Here is a 15,715-nt window from a genome sequence, read left to right as displayed (position 1 = left end):
GCCCGCCTGCACCGCGCCCGCCAGCCGCACCGCCGCCACCACCCGCGCGTTCAGCTGCACACGCCAACGGTTGCGATGTCTCACAAAATATCGATACGCTAACATATATTTGGTATGTGGAAAACAAATCTATCTGAATGAAAATAAAATGATCTATCTAAATATATAAATCCAATTGTTATAATTTATACACTGTGTTTGTGGAGGTAACATAAGGCTGGCAGGCTGCTAATTAAAAACATATAACATGACTACATAAGAAAAGATCCGTTTCTTTATTTTTAGAAAAATTTAATATAAATGACCTCATTCCACGCATACGACTTTTTACAATAAGATTTTTTTTTAAACAGAAGAATTCCATAAAAATGTCAATACTTAGAAAAATTAAAACAAAACAAAGAAATAAACACTCACCGCAGTGAGCCTCTCTCTGACCGCCGCCTCTTTCGCCATTTGCACCTTGATAGCTTCCTTCTGCTTAGCGCTGAGCGGCACCTGAAAGACGCGAGAGCTAATTTATGCACTAATATTGGCACGGTCCAGGTGTCGCAGCAAGTGGAACAGTACCTCCTTCACTTTGCCCTCCTTGCGCCGCTTCTCCTCGATCTCCCGGCGCAACTGCAGCTCTTCGAGTTGCTCCTTGTAGCTGTACGCTTTGCTCTCGCGCTTCAGGTTCATTTCTTTGCTGTCTTCGTTGCTGCAATGTAAAGGGTGAGTTTAAATGAGAATTTTTTAAAGCTTATGTTAAAAATTGCTGGCTGTGAGTGTATATATGACTTTCTCGTACAATTTATTTATAATAAAGATTTACATAATTTACAGTTAGAAAATTTACTACTTATCAAAGTAAAGAAAATGAGTTAGATTACTTTTCGCATTTCTTACGGTTTGGTTTGTATTTTTTGTTTATTTAACTTAATAATGTTTTTAAAATATCCATACCCTGGCACCACGCTCTTATCATACAGGTCAGTGGGCGGCGTGAGGTATGTGAAGTATTCGTCCCTGGTGACCCTCAGCAGCGCAGGGTCAGCGAGCGTGGTCAGCGCCGCCGACAGCGCCGCACTGGCCAGCGCCGGCCCGCACCAGCAAAGTGTGGACACCACGTTGGACATCGTCTGCAAAGTCACCATGAGTTAGGGGAATTTTTGGACTAGACAGGGTGGTCACACCGTTAAAAAAAATGAACTTGGACTACGTGAATGAAGAATAGAGGTGTTTTATGGAACATTGGTGACCATAACTATGACTGTATGGAAATTGTGGTAAACATTGAATTTTTTTTCGAAAGCAATGAATTACTACAGATTACAAAAGATTGTTCTTCGCCGCATCTGTCTGTCTGTTTTCAATAAATTCCTTTTTTATTGTTTTGAATTTTTTAAGTTATATCTCAAATAGTTATTTTAAAAATTCCACCAACCTCAGTGGGCACGTATCCATTGATGTACGTGTTCTTCAAGTTGTTGGAGTAAACGGCGACCAACTTCCTGGGCTCCAGCCGGAGGTAGCCCACCAGCTTGATCCAGGCGCGCTTGCTGAGCGCCGCCGCCAGCGGCTGGTGGCAGCTCGGCAGCGCGTCTATTGCCAGCTTTTCGGCGTCTTCGGGCGGATATTCTGCGATATTACATTAATAATAAAAAACATAATCTGTAAGTTTGTGTATCTATCTATATAATGCAATATATTCTTCATGGGAAAAAATAATTTGAACTTAATTGGAATTGATTTCTCCAAAGTATATATATCATCACTCACCTCTATATGAACACAAGGATTGAACACAGTCCAATATCATCTTCCCCGTCACTTCCCCCTTCTCTTCGGGCGGCGTCTTTTCCTTCACGTTGAATATCTTGCCATCCTCGAGCACTTCATTCAATTTCAGCACTAAATATCTGGCCATTAAAGCTCTGTCTTCTGAAGCAAGCAGTTCCTTTACCTCTTGCAAGGCCACTGAACGAACTGCCTTCACGGGCGACAATAGGACGTGGATGAAAGCCTTGTAGACCGGGGAGTTCCTATCGCTGGCAACAATTTGGTAGTTTTCCAACACTGTTCTGCATAGCAACACCACCTGTATTAGGACTATAAAGGGGTAAATGTTATAGTGCTACCTTAGAGCAAGTTTTATCAAGGAAATTTTTGTGGGTAATGAATGAAAGTCAGGAATAGAAAAGCTCTACATTCATTTATTATTTAGCTGAAGTTTTTATGAAAAAAAAAAAGATCTGGTAAATGTATCTACTATTGCTCTTAGGTATTTTTTTTTTTTTTTTTGTCATAGCGGGCAGCTGAGCTGGTGGTTCGCCTGATGGTAAGCGATCACCACCGCCCATAAACATTCGCAAAGGTAGTACCTCTGTGAATGCGCTGCCCGCTTTTATGGGGTAAGGGAAAAGGAAAGGATTAACGACTGGAAAGAAGGAATGGACTAGGACGGGTGAGGAAAAGGAAACGGGCCTCCGGCTCCCCCACTCACCGTACGAAACACAGTGGCATGCCACTATTTCACGCCGGTTTTCTGTGGGGGTGTGGTACTTCCCCGGTACGAGCTGGCCCAATTCGTGCCGAAGCGTGCTCGACTCCCACAATAGGTATGCGAAAGCTTATAAAAAAGGATCAACAAAATCGGTTCACTTAGTTAAACAGAGCTTTTGGGTGATTAAAAATACCAAAGGCAATTTGATGATTTCCCCTTTTTTGAAGTCGGTTGAAAAGAGCTCAATCCGAAACAATACAAATTATGCATATTTATTGCTATGAAAATTAATTTTTATATTATTCTTTTAATCATTAGCCCTAGGTTAGGTTAGAGCATTTTTTGTCAGTCAGTCGTATTTTGAAATTAGTGAACATGTGTGTCTGTGTGTGAGAGATAGTATGTGTGTTGTACGCGCGTGCGTGTGTGCGTGCATATGCATATAAAGTGCATAAGTGTGTGTTACCGTCGTCGTGCGCGGCGGCGAGCAGGCGCTCGTGCAGCAGCACGTGCTTGTCGGGGTGCGCGAGCGCGTGCCACACGGCGCCGCGCGACGGCAGCTCGCGTGCCGTGTCTAGCTTCACCAGCGTCACCATTGCGCACACGCCCTCGCTCACTATTTGGTGCTGCGTATTACATATATTGAAATTATCAATAACACTTGTTTAATAAAATTATTAATTAACGAGCAACATCTTAAAAGCATAATACACTATATAGCAGAGAAAGAAAAAATTCAATGTAAATAATTTTAGTATTAAAGCTTTTTATATTGACCCTACAAATAAACATATACATAAGAAAATATTTCTTTTTGTATCTTGTTGTTTGTTGTATTTGTTATATATTGTTCTCTAAATTTAATGAAAAATAACTTAAAAACTCAAACATTTATTTATATTTTTGTCCAAACACTTTTCACTACAACCCACATCCACACAGAACAGTCCTGTTTCCCAACTCCATATTAATTAAAGGCAAGGTAACCTGCAGCGGCTGCTGCAGCGCCTTCTCGACGGCGGCGAGCAGCGTGGGGCGCAGCTGGTCGGCGTGCGGCGGGGCCGCGCCGCCGCGCACCACCAGCCGCGACACCAGCGACGCGTACGCGATGCGCACCGCCTGACTCGTGTTCTTGCTCGATAAATTTTTCTGTAACCATATTTGGGCCGAGTAATAAATTTCCTTTGGAAACGTATCTTTTTTTTTTTTATGTCATAGCGGGCAGCTGAGCTGGTGGTTTGCCTGATGGTAAGCGATCACCACCGCCCATAAACATTCGCAAAGGTACCTCTGTGAATGCGCTGCCCGCTTTTATGGGGTAAGGGAAAAGGAAAGGATTAACGACTGGAAAGAAGGAATGGACTAGGACGGGTGAGGAAAAGGAAACGGGCCTCCGGCTCCCCCACTCACCGTACGAAACACAGTGGCATGCCACTATTTCACGCCGGTTTTCTGTGGGGGTGTGGTACTTCCCCGGTGCGAGCTGGCCCAATTCGTGCCGAAGCGTGCTCGACTCCCACAATAAACAAGTATCTCTTTTATTAAATTTTTTTATTTATTTTAAATACTATACGCATTAAAAGCAAATAAGTGCAACATTAAAAATATAAAATGAAACATGCTTAGATATAATTAATCAACCAACATTTTGCATTTAAATTGGATAAAGCCTAATAAAAGTTATGACAGCTTTGTGAATGCTCATGGGCGGTGACGATCGCTTCGTCAGGTGCTTGGTTAGTCGAACTTTTATAAAAAAAAACGTTTCTATTATATAGTATTTTCTTGTGTTTGATTTTACGTGAGTATTATACATTTAGAAATTAAACACTTTTAAACGGATTTTAAACGCGATTTATTAATTATATTATTAATGTTACATATATAAAGTCGGGTTAAATAATATGATGAATAAATTTTTAAATTGTTTACTATAATTTTATTTGACTGTGTTTGTGTACTAACAAATAAAGTGCAGCACACACCTTGTAGATGTCGAGCGCGGCGGGCGGCAGCGGCGCGGCGCGGCGCAGCGCCCAGCGCAGCAGCGCGTCGAGCGCGGCGCAGAGCGTGCGCTCGTGCGACTCGGCCTCCACCACGCGCGCCACCTGCGCCGCCGCCTCCTCGAACACCGCGCCGTACTCCTCCGCGCCCACCGCCACCTCGCTCAGCGTGCCCGCCGCCTGCGCGCGCGCACCACACACCAACATTGTATTATGTAAAAGTCACATATCCTTCATCAGTAACACACTTACGAAGCAGCCAATTTATGGTTGTTCTATATAAATCCTTAGTTGAAGAATTATCCTGACTACCACCTTGTATTTTTCATAAGCACATATTTATCGAGATAAAATACATTAAATTTCTAGTCTAGAACCTAAAAGATAATTTAGTACCAAGTAGGGAAACTCATCATTATGAAAAAATTGCACAATTTTTTTGCAAATCAACCTGAGAAGTTATGCAGAACATGAAAATAAAAACATAAAAATAGTGGAATAATGATGAAAAATGGAATACCTACATTGAGCACAGCAATCTTGTCCTCGCTGGAGGTGAGCTTGCCGCTGGCGCCGTGGTACTCCGCGAAGGCCGCCTTGAGCAGCGTGAGCGCGGGCGCGCGCGCCGAGCAGCGCCGCGCCACCAGCTCCAGCGCGCGCACGCACGCCGCGCGCGTCCACGCGTCGCGCGAGTGCGTGTTCACTGTCGCAATTATGCATTTATATAAATTAATCACTTTTCAACAGATACATGCTAGCATTTACATGCTATTCAATTCCTCTCCCACATTTCGATTTATGTTGTGTTTAATTTAATTATAAACTTTTAATTCTCACATATTATATCGATCATAAATTATATAGTCAGTAATTTGTATTTGCAATGTAAGTATGTATGAAAACAGATGGAAAGTGAGAAGGAAATACAATTTCAGAATCAAAGTACAATTTTCATAATATCTAAGTAAACCTTAATAAAATAAAGATTCACAGTGTTGATCTTTAGATCAAAGTATGTTACTGAATGTTACATACCAATTAAACTTTTTCCTATGTCAACTGCCAAATCATCTAATTGTATGTTTAGATTATCAACAACTTCTCCAACTGCTTCGATGATTGTCTCTGGACTCCTCAACATGGCTTTGTGTAATGCTGGCAGGAGAGTTTCTTGGACGTCACTGAGTTGCAGCAGGTGCAAAAGGTCAGAACAGCTACGTATGAAGTTAGGATTTGGGCGGATTTTTACACTGATGAGGCTCTTTATAAAGCTTTCCAACATTTTTGCCTGTAAAAGAAAACCTATATATTTTGGCTATCCATTAAAGAAAATCTCAATGAGATTATATAAATGATAAATTTAGCTCTGTAAACAAAATTGTTTACTGTAATCAAATCTAATTTTTTTTACTTTTATAATTTAAATTATATACAATGTTATTATGGCAGCTTTAAAAACATACATAGTTATATAAATATTGCTGGAATGTCTGCATCTTTCATACCTTATGCTTTATAATTATATCTTCCTTGCCTATTTGTTTAGTGTGTCTACATAATGCTGAAAATGAGACACATATCTGTGGCCCCGAGTCGGGGGCTTGTGACAGGAGGACCTCAATCCATTTTTCTAATTTTTCTACACCAATGCCACTCCATGCTGTGTGTAACTGAAATAATGAGTGGTATCAATATTAGCACTGTCTTAGACAATTTTTTTAAACAACTACATACCACCAATACAACCAATACATTTTTATATGTGGGAGTTGAGCATACTTCAGAAAAATTGTGCCAGCTCACATTGGGGAAGTACCAGAAAATACCAGTGTAAAATATAAGCATGCCAATGTATTTTGTACAGTAAGTGGGGGAGCCAGAGACCTATTTGTGGGTTCAGAATAAACATAATTGTCTTATATTTACCATAGAATATGCATTTTCATTCTTCCTTTTGTCCCCATACGCAGTTACAACAGCTAGCAAATTAGCCTGGCATAGTACAAGAGGAGTAAAATCCACACCATCTTCTGCACTTTTTAAGCCATTTTCCACTAAAACTGTAGACCATCGTAAAGCATATAGTCCACTCTGGCTTATATTTTTTCTAAAAAATTATAAATTATTTTTATCATACTGGTAAGAGTAGCATATGAAATTTATTGTATGTATGGCAGTTGATGTATACAAGCAATAAAACCTGAGCCTGTCTGCTTTGCTCTCTAAAGCCTCCAGCAACACAACAACATCTCGAGGACTAAGGATAGTAAAAGTGGTCTGATCCTTGTATCGCTATCACACAAATACATGCACGATCAAGTTGTTGAGCTAGGCGTATATTGTTAAGTTATTAAAGGCAATGCATGCATATTAAAATACTTACGATGTTGCTGTATTTCTTAATTGTTCTGAAATTTCTACTAAAACTGGTACAAAATTTTTAAATGTCCACTCCCGATGGTTAGTAGCGAGATAGGCTAGTAATCCTTTGACATATGATTGAGATGTAGAGTCTCTATATCGATGTAACGTCAAAGTTAACACTCTGCATACAAAACGGACTGCAGGTTCTGTAATTCCTGCAAAAAAGAAGAAAGAACAATTATAGGTTATTAAATGATACATTAATTATTCATAGAAAGATAAAAATATAGCCCTTACATTTAATGTATTTTGAAGCACAATGTTTTAATGTATCAATTTATTTCCAAACCGGTAATTTATTCTATAATTTAGAAGGATTTTACTAGAATGTTACAGGATCAATAAATTAAGACTTTGTTTTGTAAGGTCTCAAACAACTTATTTACCAAGTTTATTCATATAAATTGCTTACTGGTATGTAGTATTTTTAAAACCCTTTACCTGGTGTGGAGAGAACATCCTGAATTTCTTCAATTACTTCACGCCGCTCCTTCAGACTTGAAGTCTGAATTCTAAAAGGAACATCCTTTAATTTTTTTAAAACCTGTAAATAATAGTTACCATGAGACACCGTATAAAATGCAGTTAACACGAGATTTTATTTGGGTACTCTAAATACCTCTGTATCTGCCATATTTTACAAGCATTCAGAATTAATTTCATAAAAAAGCACACGTCTTGGAAAATCATACATGTAAAAGAATTTGACAGATCGTTGACAATTCGTACCTACCGATTGATCTACCATAAAGTATGTATAATCTGTCATCTGTACTACGTCTGTAGTTTATACTTTATCAACATAGTATAAAACTAAGTCGCTTTATCTATCCCTATGACCCTATGTCCCTATGTATGCTTGAATCTTCAGAACTACGCAACGGATTTTGATAGGGTTTTTTTAATAGATAGAGTGATTCAAGAGGAAGGTTATTATGTATGATAACATCTATTAAACTACTCCGTATTTCTGCGAAGCCGAGGGAAAAGGTAGTTACAAAATAAAATGTTAGGTACCTATTAGGTTTTCATGAATAAATACAATCTACGGTAAATATTTAATTGATTACCGTTATACCTACTTTATTGTAATCGTGAAACTGATTCTACTACAGCTCTAACACAGTTCCTTCAAAATTCTACGCACATATATAATAATTTAAATGTAAAGGTCGTGATTGAGATATTCATATATTTTATAATCAAAAAAAAAAATTATGTATTGTGTGTAATAATATTAATTGCTATGTTAATTTAAAATGTACTTACTATTTTGATAGCAGGGAAGGGTTGCAGGCCTACGATACAAAATGTCTTAGTGTAGGTTTGCAGTTCATATTAAATTTTTTATGTAATAAAAAGAAAATATAGCTTTCATTTTATTTTGTGTTACTTTGTGTTGATTTGTATGAATTTGTACAATTGTTAAAACGTCAATGTCACATCTTTGTTTTTATATCAAACTGACATGCTTTTAAATATTTTCACGATATTTACCTACACTAATTTTTATTTTAAGTGTTAAAGTGTGATATTATAATTATGTCTTCGACAAGACAAAGTGAACTATCCGATTTGAAATCATATATAAAAGATGTGGACAACGAAATAACTTTGATATTACAAAGCTTACAGTGGAATCGAAGCACTCTTATTTCGGTATTCAATTGAATAAAATTTTACAATATAATATAATGTAGTACGCTGTGTCGGTTTTATTGTTATCAAATATAAATAATCCTTATATAATTCCAGGGAAAACCTTCCGTTGCTTGTGCATTTGATATGACACACAAAGTACCACCTGAAAATAAAGCAACACATGAAGAGAAGTGCTGGCTGAAAAAACAGGGTTATAATGCTCAAGATAAAATGTTGCCTGACCCACTGGACCCAAATGCTAATACTGTAGTGAAACTGGGTATGATATGTTTCTTTTGAATTGGAATAATATTCATGATGTTAATATTAGATGTTCATTTACAAAAACTGGTATCTTCTTAATTTTAAAATCATCCTTTTTTATTTCCAATCTACTCCTGAAATACAATTCTTTCAGGTCCTGATGATATTAAACTCATTATAGAAACTGCTTCAAATAATAATCCAAACTTCAAAAAAGGTAACTTGGATACTTGTAGTTTTTTTATATGTTTATATGTTTTTTTTTATGTATTTATGAACTTAAATTATAATTGATACCTTTTTTACAGTGTTGATATCCTGTTATTCAGTCAATACCAATCTTATTGTATCCTTTGTACTTCAAACTTTGAAAAATGTGTAGAATGTTTGTATTGCAAACATGCATATATGACTATTAGTTAGGGACTTACTTGAAATATTCAGAAACATTAGTTTCTTCCCTTAATAGTGATCCTTCAGCACATATGTCATGGCTACCTCCACTTTACTGACTCACAGAGAAAAATGTCATTGATTTTTTTCTTTACTTAATATTTATGTTTTGCATACATGACTTATGTTGATAAAGTAGTGAAATGTATTTTTTGTTTATTTAGTTTATAAATAATTTGGATTTATTAGAAAATAAAAGTACTAGTTTAAAACATTATTGCACTATTGCATGATTTCCTTAAACACAAAAGGCAATGGATGGAGTGCCCCTGCTCCTCTCACTCTGGAGCGAGCCCAGACAACTTACACCATGGATGAGAGGCGTGCTATCTATGATGCTGTTGTTGCATCAGTGCCAGCCTGCCATGATCTCTCCGATCTAGCACTGTTTGAGTAAGAACTTTCTTATCTCCTTGAATATGTCTGTCAATAATTGCTCTACAATTAATTTATTATTAAATTTTATTTACATACTACTTAATTTTAATAACACTTCATCAGGGTCAGTAAAGTAAACTCAGGAAAAAAGAGATAGACGTGGAAAATTCAATTCTATGAGTAATAAACTTCGAGTAAATCGAAATATCTTTTTGGCTTTGTGTTAGAAGCTTATACATATATATTTCCACTGACTAAATAAAAATGGCATACAGGTCACGATGGCAAAAGCAGCAAGTGTGCTCTATGTCGAACAATAAATTAAAGTGTTGAAAGATCTCATATAGAATCATCCATTTATTTAATTATTAACTGATCAAACAAAAATGGTAATTTCAGTGTCAGTGCCGTAAAATCGGAAGACATAAAAAGATCTCGTACAGAGATTCTTGCGGAGTTACGTGATATGAAGCGACGTCGCACCAAGTATCGGGTCGCAGCCAAAACGAAAAATTACTCTGATGTCCTCAGAGATGTTATTAGGACACAGGTTATAGATTATTTATTTTGAATTAGACTTTAACTAAAAATACAATGGTTATTTTTTATACGATCAATTAATATTACAGATGGAGATGTTTACTGATACACAAACAGGTGGGTATAATTCTGACGTGCATTCAAATGTACGTTCAGAATCAACACGGAGAAATGATGACTGTTCCAACATTCAAATAAAACGGGAGAGAAGTACTTCAATGGAAAGAGATGACAATGATGGTAGAAATGGAAATAGAAGAAAAGATTATCCCGAATATAGAAATGACTCCAGAGATTCAAGATCGTCTAATAAGCATCATAAAAGAAAACGAAGTAAAAGCAGAGATATTTATGAATATAGTAGACCTAGTTCTTCCAATGACTGTGATAGGAAAAAACGTGACAGGAAACAAAAAGATGACCACAGAAAGGACAGAACATCTAGAAGAGAATGTGATGAGAAAACAGATAGAGATAAACGCGGAGAAAGGCGGGAAAATAGAAGTTATGATGAAAGCCATAGAAGAGATCATACAAAGCAGGGTTATAGTTATAAATATGAGGATAGACGAAATGATAAATATAACAGGAAAAATGACGAAAGAGTTAGAAAAAGAGATGACAGACGTGAGAATGATTCAGACAGAAGAGATAAGGAAAGGACTAATGATTATGTTAGAGATAAAAGGCGCGATACATCAAAATATTCAAAACATGATGCTAATTCAAGAGCATATCATGAAGATAATAGATATTGGAATTTTGATGCTACTAAAATAAAGCAAGAGGTTGATGACAATCATGATAAATATGACAGCCAGAGTGGTAATGGCCTTGAGGACAGTAATCCTCAAGAAATTAAGATAAAGCAAGAGATTGATGACTATGAATATCAATAAATTATTTCAAATTCTTTTTTCGTTTTCTTTTAAATGTTCCACACGAGTTTGTAATTATGTAAAGGTTTTGAGTAATTAATAATCAATATTTTTGACAACTTTTATGTTGGGTATAATATGTATAAATTTATAAAAAAAAATTATCTTTATCTTTCATTGCATCTTTATAAGAATAGGCATACATTTTAAGAGGATATCGCAAGAGGAATCCAATTATATTGAAAGCTCCATACATTTACAATGCACAAACATATCATCATGAATTAATTATAATAATGTGTCTAATTATAGAAATAATTTTCAAACCTTTTTGTGTCGCAAGGCATTGCTAAGTTTTTGTAACCGAAGTAGCCAGAGTAATTTAAGAATTTGTAATAAAAAATTGTGGCCACAAATATCTCAAGGTCGTAATGGATCACTTGTTGGATACAAATGCATGAAATGTATACTTATTTCTTAAGCTGGAAATTGATACCTGACGAAAGAGAAGTCGTTTGCATCATTCATGAAAATGTTGGTGTACCTATTGAGTTATCAGCACCTAGTAGCACCGTTGTCTTATGTTGGATTTTACGCGAATGATCTAAGATCGTCACGTCATACATGTAAAGACTTGGTCACAGTGTCACGGTCATAAAGCCTTTTATTTATATTTGTATTGTAGTAGCTTTTCGCCCGTGGTACATATATAACCTATGCAACTCAGTGAGGTTGCAGCTTTCTCATAGTGAAAATTTTTTTGAAATCGGTCCTTTGGTTATTACGTGAAAACGTTACAAACATACAAACGTTTTCTCTTTATAATATTAGTGTAGATTATTTTCTATTTACTACAATTAACATAAGTTTTAAATTACGATATAATTAATTGGACGTTGGCGAGATCCTGGTCATAAAATTTAATTATAACGTATTGCCAATGTACCTTCATTTAGCATCAATAGGTGAACAACAGTAGTATCAAAGAATTCAAAGTAATTAATACTATAAATGTAATGTACACCATACACGTATTTGGGTAGAGATAAATAGTAGCCCCAAAGTATCAACTATTAAAAAAAAAATAGAAAAAGAAGAAGGAATTAAAAAAAATAGTTATTGGAACATGAACCACTTATTATTTACTGCATTCCAATTAAAAAATCATGAAGTCTACAAGAAAGAGAAATCAGATCGAACCATTTTTAACCGACTTCAAAAAAGGAGTTTCGAAAAAGAAGTTTAGCTTTTTTGTGTTCTTACCTCATAACTTTTTACTGTGTTAAACCGTTTTTTGATGATTTATTTTTTAAGCTGGTGCCTCCCGTGTGGTGTGTTTTGTTAAAATTATTATTAATGGGTATAAAACTATTTTCCTATAAACACGCTAAACTGTAATAAATGCATTTGGAGCTCTGATAAACATTTATTGACTCTTTTCACTGGGCTTTAATAAGTTTTGTCAATATAGATAATCACTTTCATTACATCCGTTTCGTCAAATCGCCGCCAGCCGCGGAACACTAATTTCACGGCTGATGATTTGCTCCGCCAAGTGCCACTTTTTGCGATAGTTTTTATACAACAAAATTAGGTGTTGACGTTGGATCTTTCACAAATTCCACGGATATCAACAAATATTCATCGTTTCATTTGACTGTCTATAAATCTGTACATTAAATACTACAATAATACAACCTACAGACTTTTTAGTAAGCGAAGAAGTCAACGAATAGTTGTTTTACAGTGTTTCTTCTAAAGTATATGCATTCAGGAAATATTGCGTAAATTTTCCTATGTTAAAGTAAGACAATAATAAAAACTCGTCGGTGTGAAGAATGCAAAAGGAGTATTCAACAACGATTCGGGACGAGACCGGCGCGGGCGCTCGCTCGCCGGGTCACCGGGTGTAGAGTAAGAGATTGTTATTCTTTTAAATTAGGTACCTATATTAATCTGTCCAAATTCCTAGTTATAGTGCTAGGTAGATATTCGTTCCCTATATTTCAGTTATATTTTATTTTATACTAGCTACCGCCCGCGACTTCATTTGCTTGATACTCCGCTCCTATTGTTCTTAGCGCGATGATATATATAGCTAGCCTACCTCAATAAATGGGCTATCTAACACTGAAACAATTTTACAAATTGGACCAGTAGTTCCTGAGATTAGCGCGTTCAAACATACACATAACAAACTCTCCAGGTTTATAATATTAGTGCAGATTAGTTTAATAGAAGTTTTATGCGTAGTATATATTAAGTTGAAGACTTTCTGATAAACATTTGACGGCTTTCAAAAGATTACTTGATCCGTACTTATAATAATTGAAGTTCTCAATCTCTCAAACTACAAGTTAGGAAAACAACACAACAAAACACAACAATGGCTTGTGTTGGGCACGGGGCAGACTGAAGGGGCACATTGAGACCTCTCTGGCTTCTAAAAACTTGTCAGTGAGCCCGCGACTCTGCTGTTGATTGAACGTCGCGATAGCGCGCGTAGTCGCAGCTTGTTTCGGAGTTTTCATTTTTACCAAGTGTTTATTTTATTGTGTGTGTGATAATGTGATGTGTGTTTAAAGAGGATTTTATATTTTTGTGTTTGGAGTAAGTTCTTTTTTTATTAAAATTTTTGATGATTCTCAAAATAATTGTTTTAATATTATTTTTTTTTTAATTGAATATTGGTGTACGTGTTTTTTTTTAATAAAATAATAAATTTATTTAAGCAACAAATATATTTATTTATTCTCATAATCTAGGTGATCTTGTGAATATAAATAAGATAAAGTCTTTATAAAAATAATTTATTAAGTGTTAAATTTGTTTTAAAATACAAAATATCAAACAGGCACCGTTGAATGCGTCGTTAGGTATGTCCGGAAGGATATCTCTGTGATAAACCGAAATACATAGAGTAAAATAAAAATATCATATTGTGTTGGTTGTAGTAGAAACCTATCCTACTAAAATTATAAATGCAAAAGTTTGTAAAGATGTGTGTGTGTTTGTCGCTCTTTGACGCAAAAACTACTGAACCGATTGCAATGAAATTTGGTACGTAGACAGCTGGACAACTGGAATAACATATAGGCGACATATTATCCCGATATTCCTACGGGATGTGGACTTACGCGGGTGAAACCGCGAGGCGCAGCTAGTTCTGAATAAACCGCCTGCATATTACCAAAACCAGACCAAATTTAAATGGGAAAATACTAAATAAAAAAGAATCATCAAAGTCGATTCACCCAGTCGAAAGGTTTGTGATAACAAACATAAAAAATATAGTCGAACTGAGAAATCCTCTTTTCTGAAGTCTGTGAAGAAAAATAAAAAGAAAATGAAAAATAGAATAATGTATAATATAAATAACCGATAAATCTGCATTCGGAATGTCAACAAGTCACATTGGCGATATTTCTCCCACAACAACCACGGTGCTGGCGATAGAAAGTCTATAATTAAATTGTGATCACACCAGCTCTATAAATTTTATTACAGACTCGGAACGCATTCTTAATTATTGTTTATCTTAACTGCAGCCTTTAAATAATTTATAATAGCATATTTTACATCCTATATCTTAGGATTTATATCTGCTTTTATGTACCTACGTTCACAGAATGGATTGGTTTGGTTAGCAACGGAAGCTGATTAGCACAATTTTTATTGAGTAATGAAAATCAGTCGATAAGTTTAAAATATGTGCTACTTATGTAGCTAGTATTTTAAACAGCAATAGTTAAGTATTTATTGAAAAGCAAATGCAAAACTGTGTTTGTATGTAAATAAATCATAATATAAAAATGATGAAGTGGTAACCTAGACCCAGAGGCATTTGAAAACGATGGAAGTTTTTAAATTATGCTTTTTATCACGATTCATTTTTGTGATGATACTAGCTGCGCCCCGCGATTTCGCCCGCGTAAGTCCGTATTCAGTAGGAATATCGGGATAAAAAGTTGCCTATATGTTATTCTAGTTGTCCAACTGTCTACATACCAAATTTCATTGCAATCGGTTCAGTAGATTTTGCGTAAAAGAGCAACAAACACACACATCCTTACAAACTTTCGCATTTATAATATTAGTAGGATTAAGTAGGATACCAAGGCCGAGATTATCCTGTGTAAATAAGTTAATATCAATTTATTATACTGTACCAGCAAGATAGTGATAGTTTTTGAACATGAAAATATTATTTTATTTACTGTATTTGCATCAACGGAAAACATGTCGTCTTGACAAAGCTTTATATTCTGTTTCGGGATAAAACATAATGAGCCAGCAATCACAAGTGTACAAGTATACGGTGGTTATTGTAACGTGACACGCGCTCTTGTAACATGTAAATGAGAGTCGGGAAAAGTTGCGAGGCGCGGCGAGTGATGCATGCCAGCATATCAAACTACATCTCCTCCATTCTGGATGTGTGAACAGTGAATACGTGATGGTTTCGATTGGTTTCGGTAGAGGAGTATAACGATATGTAGGGCCTATGTTTTTGAAGTGGGAATTACAGTGTTTAATTACGGATCAATTAATATTATCCGTTTATTATCAACTTCTTATTTTTATAATATGTTTTTTTACTAATTTTGAACGTTTTACAACCGACTTCTAAAAAGGGAAGAAGTTTTCAA

At 35.8% G+C, this 15,715-nt stretch overlaps 3 protein-coding genes across 4 annotated transcripts in view; 2 read left to right on the top strand and 1 right to left on the bottom strand.

Annotated features, from left to right (window-relative positions):
- LOC119834899 (eIF-2-alpha kinase activator GCN1) overlaps positions 1-7,641 on the bottom strand; it is a 22,193-nt gene extending 14,552 nt beyond the window's left edge. Inside the window, exons 1-16 of the mRNA XM_038359418.1 lie at positions 7,532-7,641; positions 7,354-7,456; positions 6,872-7,067; positions 6,415-6,595; positions 5,994-6,158; positions 5,524-5,776; positions 5,013-5,191; positions 4,471-4,668; positions 3,473-3,634; positions 2,952-3,111; positions 1,762-2,091; positions 1,427-1,620; positions 946-1,121; positions 571-700; positions 418-498; positions 3-54 (exon numbers count right to left, since the gene is read on the bottom strand). Of these exons, the coding sequence (XP_038215346.1) occupies positions 3-54; positions 418-498; positions 571-700; positions 946-1,121; positions 1,427-1,620; positions 1,762-2,091; positions 2,952-3,111; positions 3,473-3,634; positions 4,471-4,668; positions 5,013-5,191; positions 5,524-5,776; positions 5,994-6,158; positions 6,415-6,595; positions 6,872-7,067; positions 7,354-7,456; positions 7,532-7,546 (2,575 nt within the window). The 5' untranslated portion in view covers positions 7,547-7,641. The remainder of the gene's footprint in view (positions 1-2; positions 55-417; positions 499-570; positions 701-945; positions 1,122-1,426; positions 1,621-1,761; positions 2,092-2,951; positions 3,112-3,472; positions 3,635-4,470; positions 4,669-5,012; positions 5,192-5,523; positions 5,777-5,993; positions 6,159-6,414; positions 6,596-6,871; positions 7,068-7,353; positions 7,457-7,531) is intronic.
- A 733-nt stretch (positions 7,642-8,374) lies between these two features.
- Positions 8,375-11,087, top strand: LOC119834898 (U11/U12 small nuclear ribonucleoprotein 48 kDa protein-like). The gene is made up of 6 exons (XM_038359417.1): positions 8,375-8,571; positions 8,668-8,833; positions 8,972-9,034; positions 9,522-9,663; positions 10,048-10,198; positions 10,278-11,087. The coding sequence occupies exons 1-6, from the start codon at positions 8,455-8,457 to the stop codon at positions 11,085-11,087; spliced, it is 1,449 nt and encodes a 482-aa protein (XP_038215345.1). The 5' UTR covers positions 8,375-8,454.
- A 2,422-nt stretch (positions 11,088-13,509) lies between these two features.
- LOC119834951 overlaps positions 13,510-15,715 on the top strand; it is a 39,188-nt gene continuing 36,982 nt past the window's right edge. For both annotated transcript variants that reach the window (XM_038359508.1, XM_038359507.1), the window contains exon 1: positions 13,510-13,676. The gene's annotated coding sequence lies outside the window, so the exon portion shown is untranslated. The remainder of the gene's footprint in view (positions 13,677-15,715) is intronic.

The sequence above is a fragment of the Zerene cesonia genome, chromosome 20 (assembly GCF_012273895.1).
Source record: "Zerene cesonia ecotype Mississippi chromosome 20, Zerene_cesonia_1.1, whole genome shotgun sequence".
In the NCBI taxonomy this organism is placed as follows: Eukaryota; Metazoa; Arthropoda; class Insecta; order Lepidoptera; family Pieridae; genus Zerene; species Zerene cesonia.
The sequence above is the reverse complement of the archived record's forward strand: the minus strand, read 5'-3'. Positions and strand labels throughout refer to the sequence as shown.

Coding starts and splice junctions, on each gene's coding strand:
- LOC119834898 (XM_038359417.1), top strand. CDS start 8,455: ATGTCTTCGACAAGACAAAGTGAACTATCCGATTTGAAATCATATATA. Junction 8,572..8,667: donor ATCGAAGCACTCTTATTTCG/GTATTCAATTGA, acceptor ATATAATTCCAG/GGAAAACCTTCCGTTGCTTG. Junction 9,664..10,047: donor TCCGATCTAGCACTGTTTGA/GTAAGAACTTTC, acceptor TGGTAATTTCAG/TGTCAGTGCCGTAAAATCGG.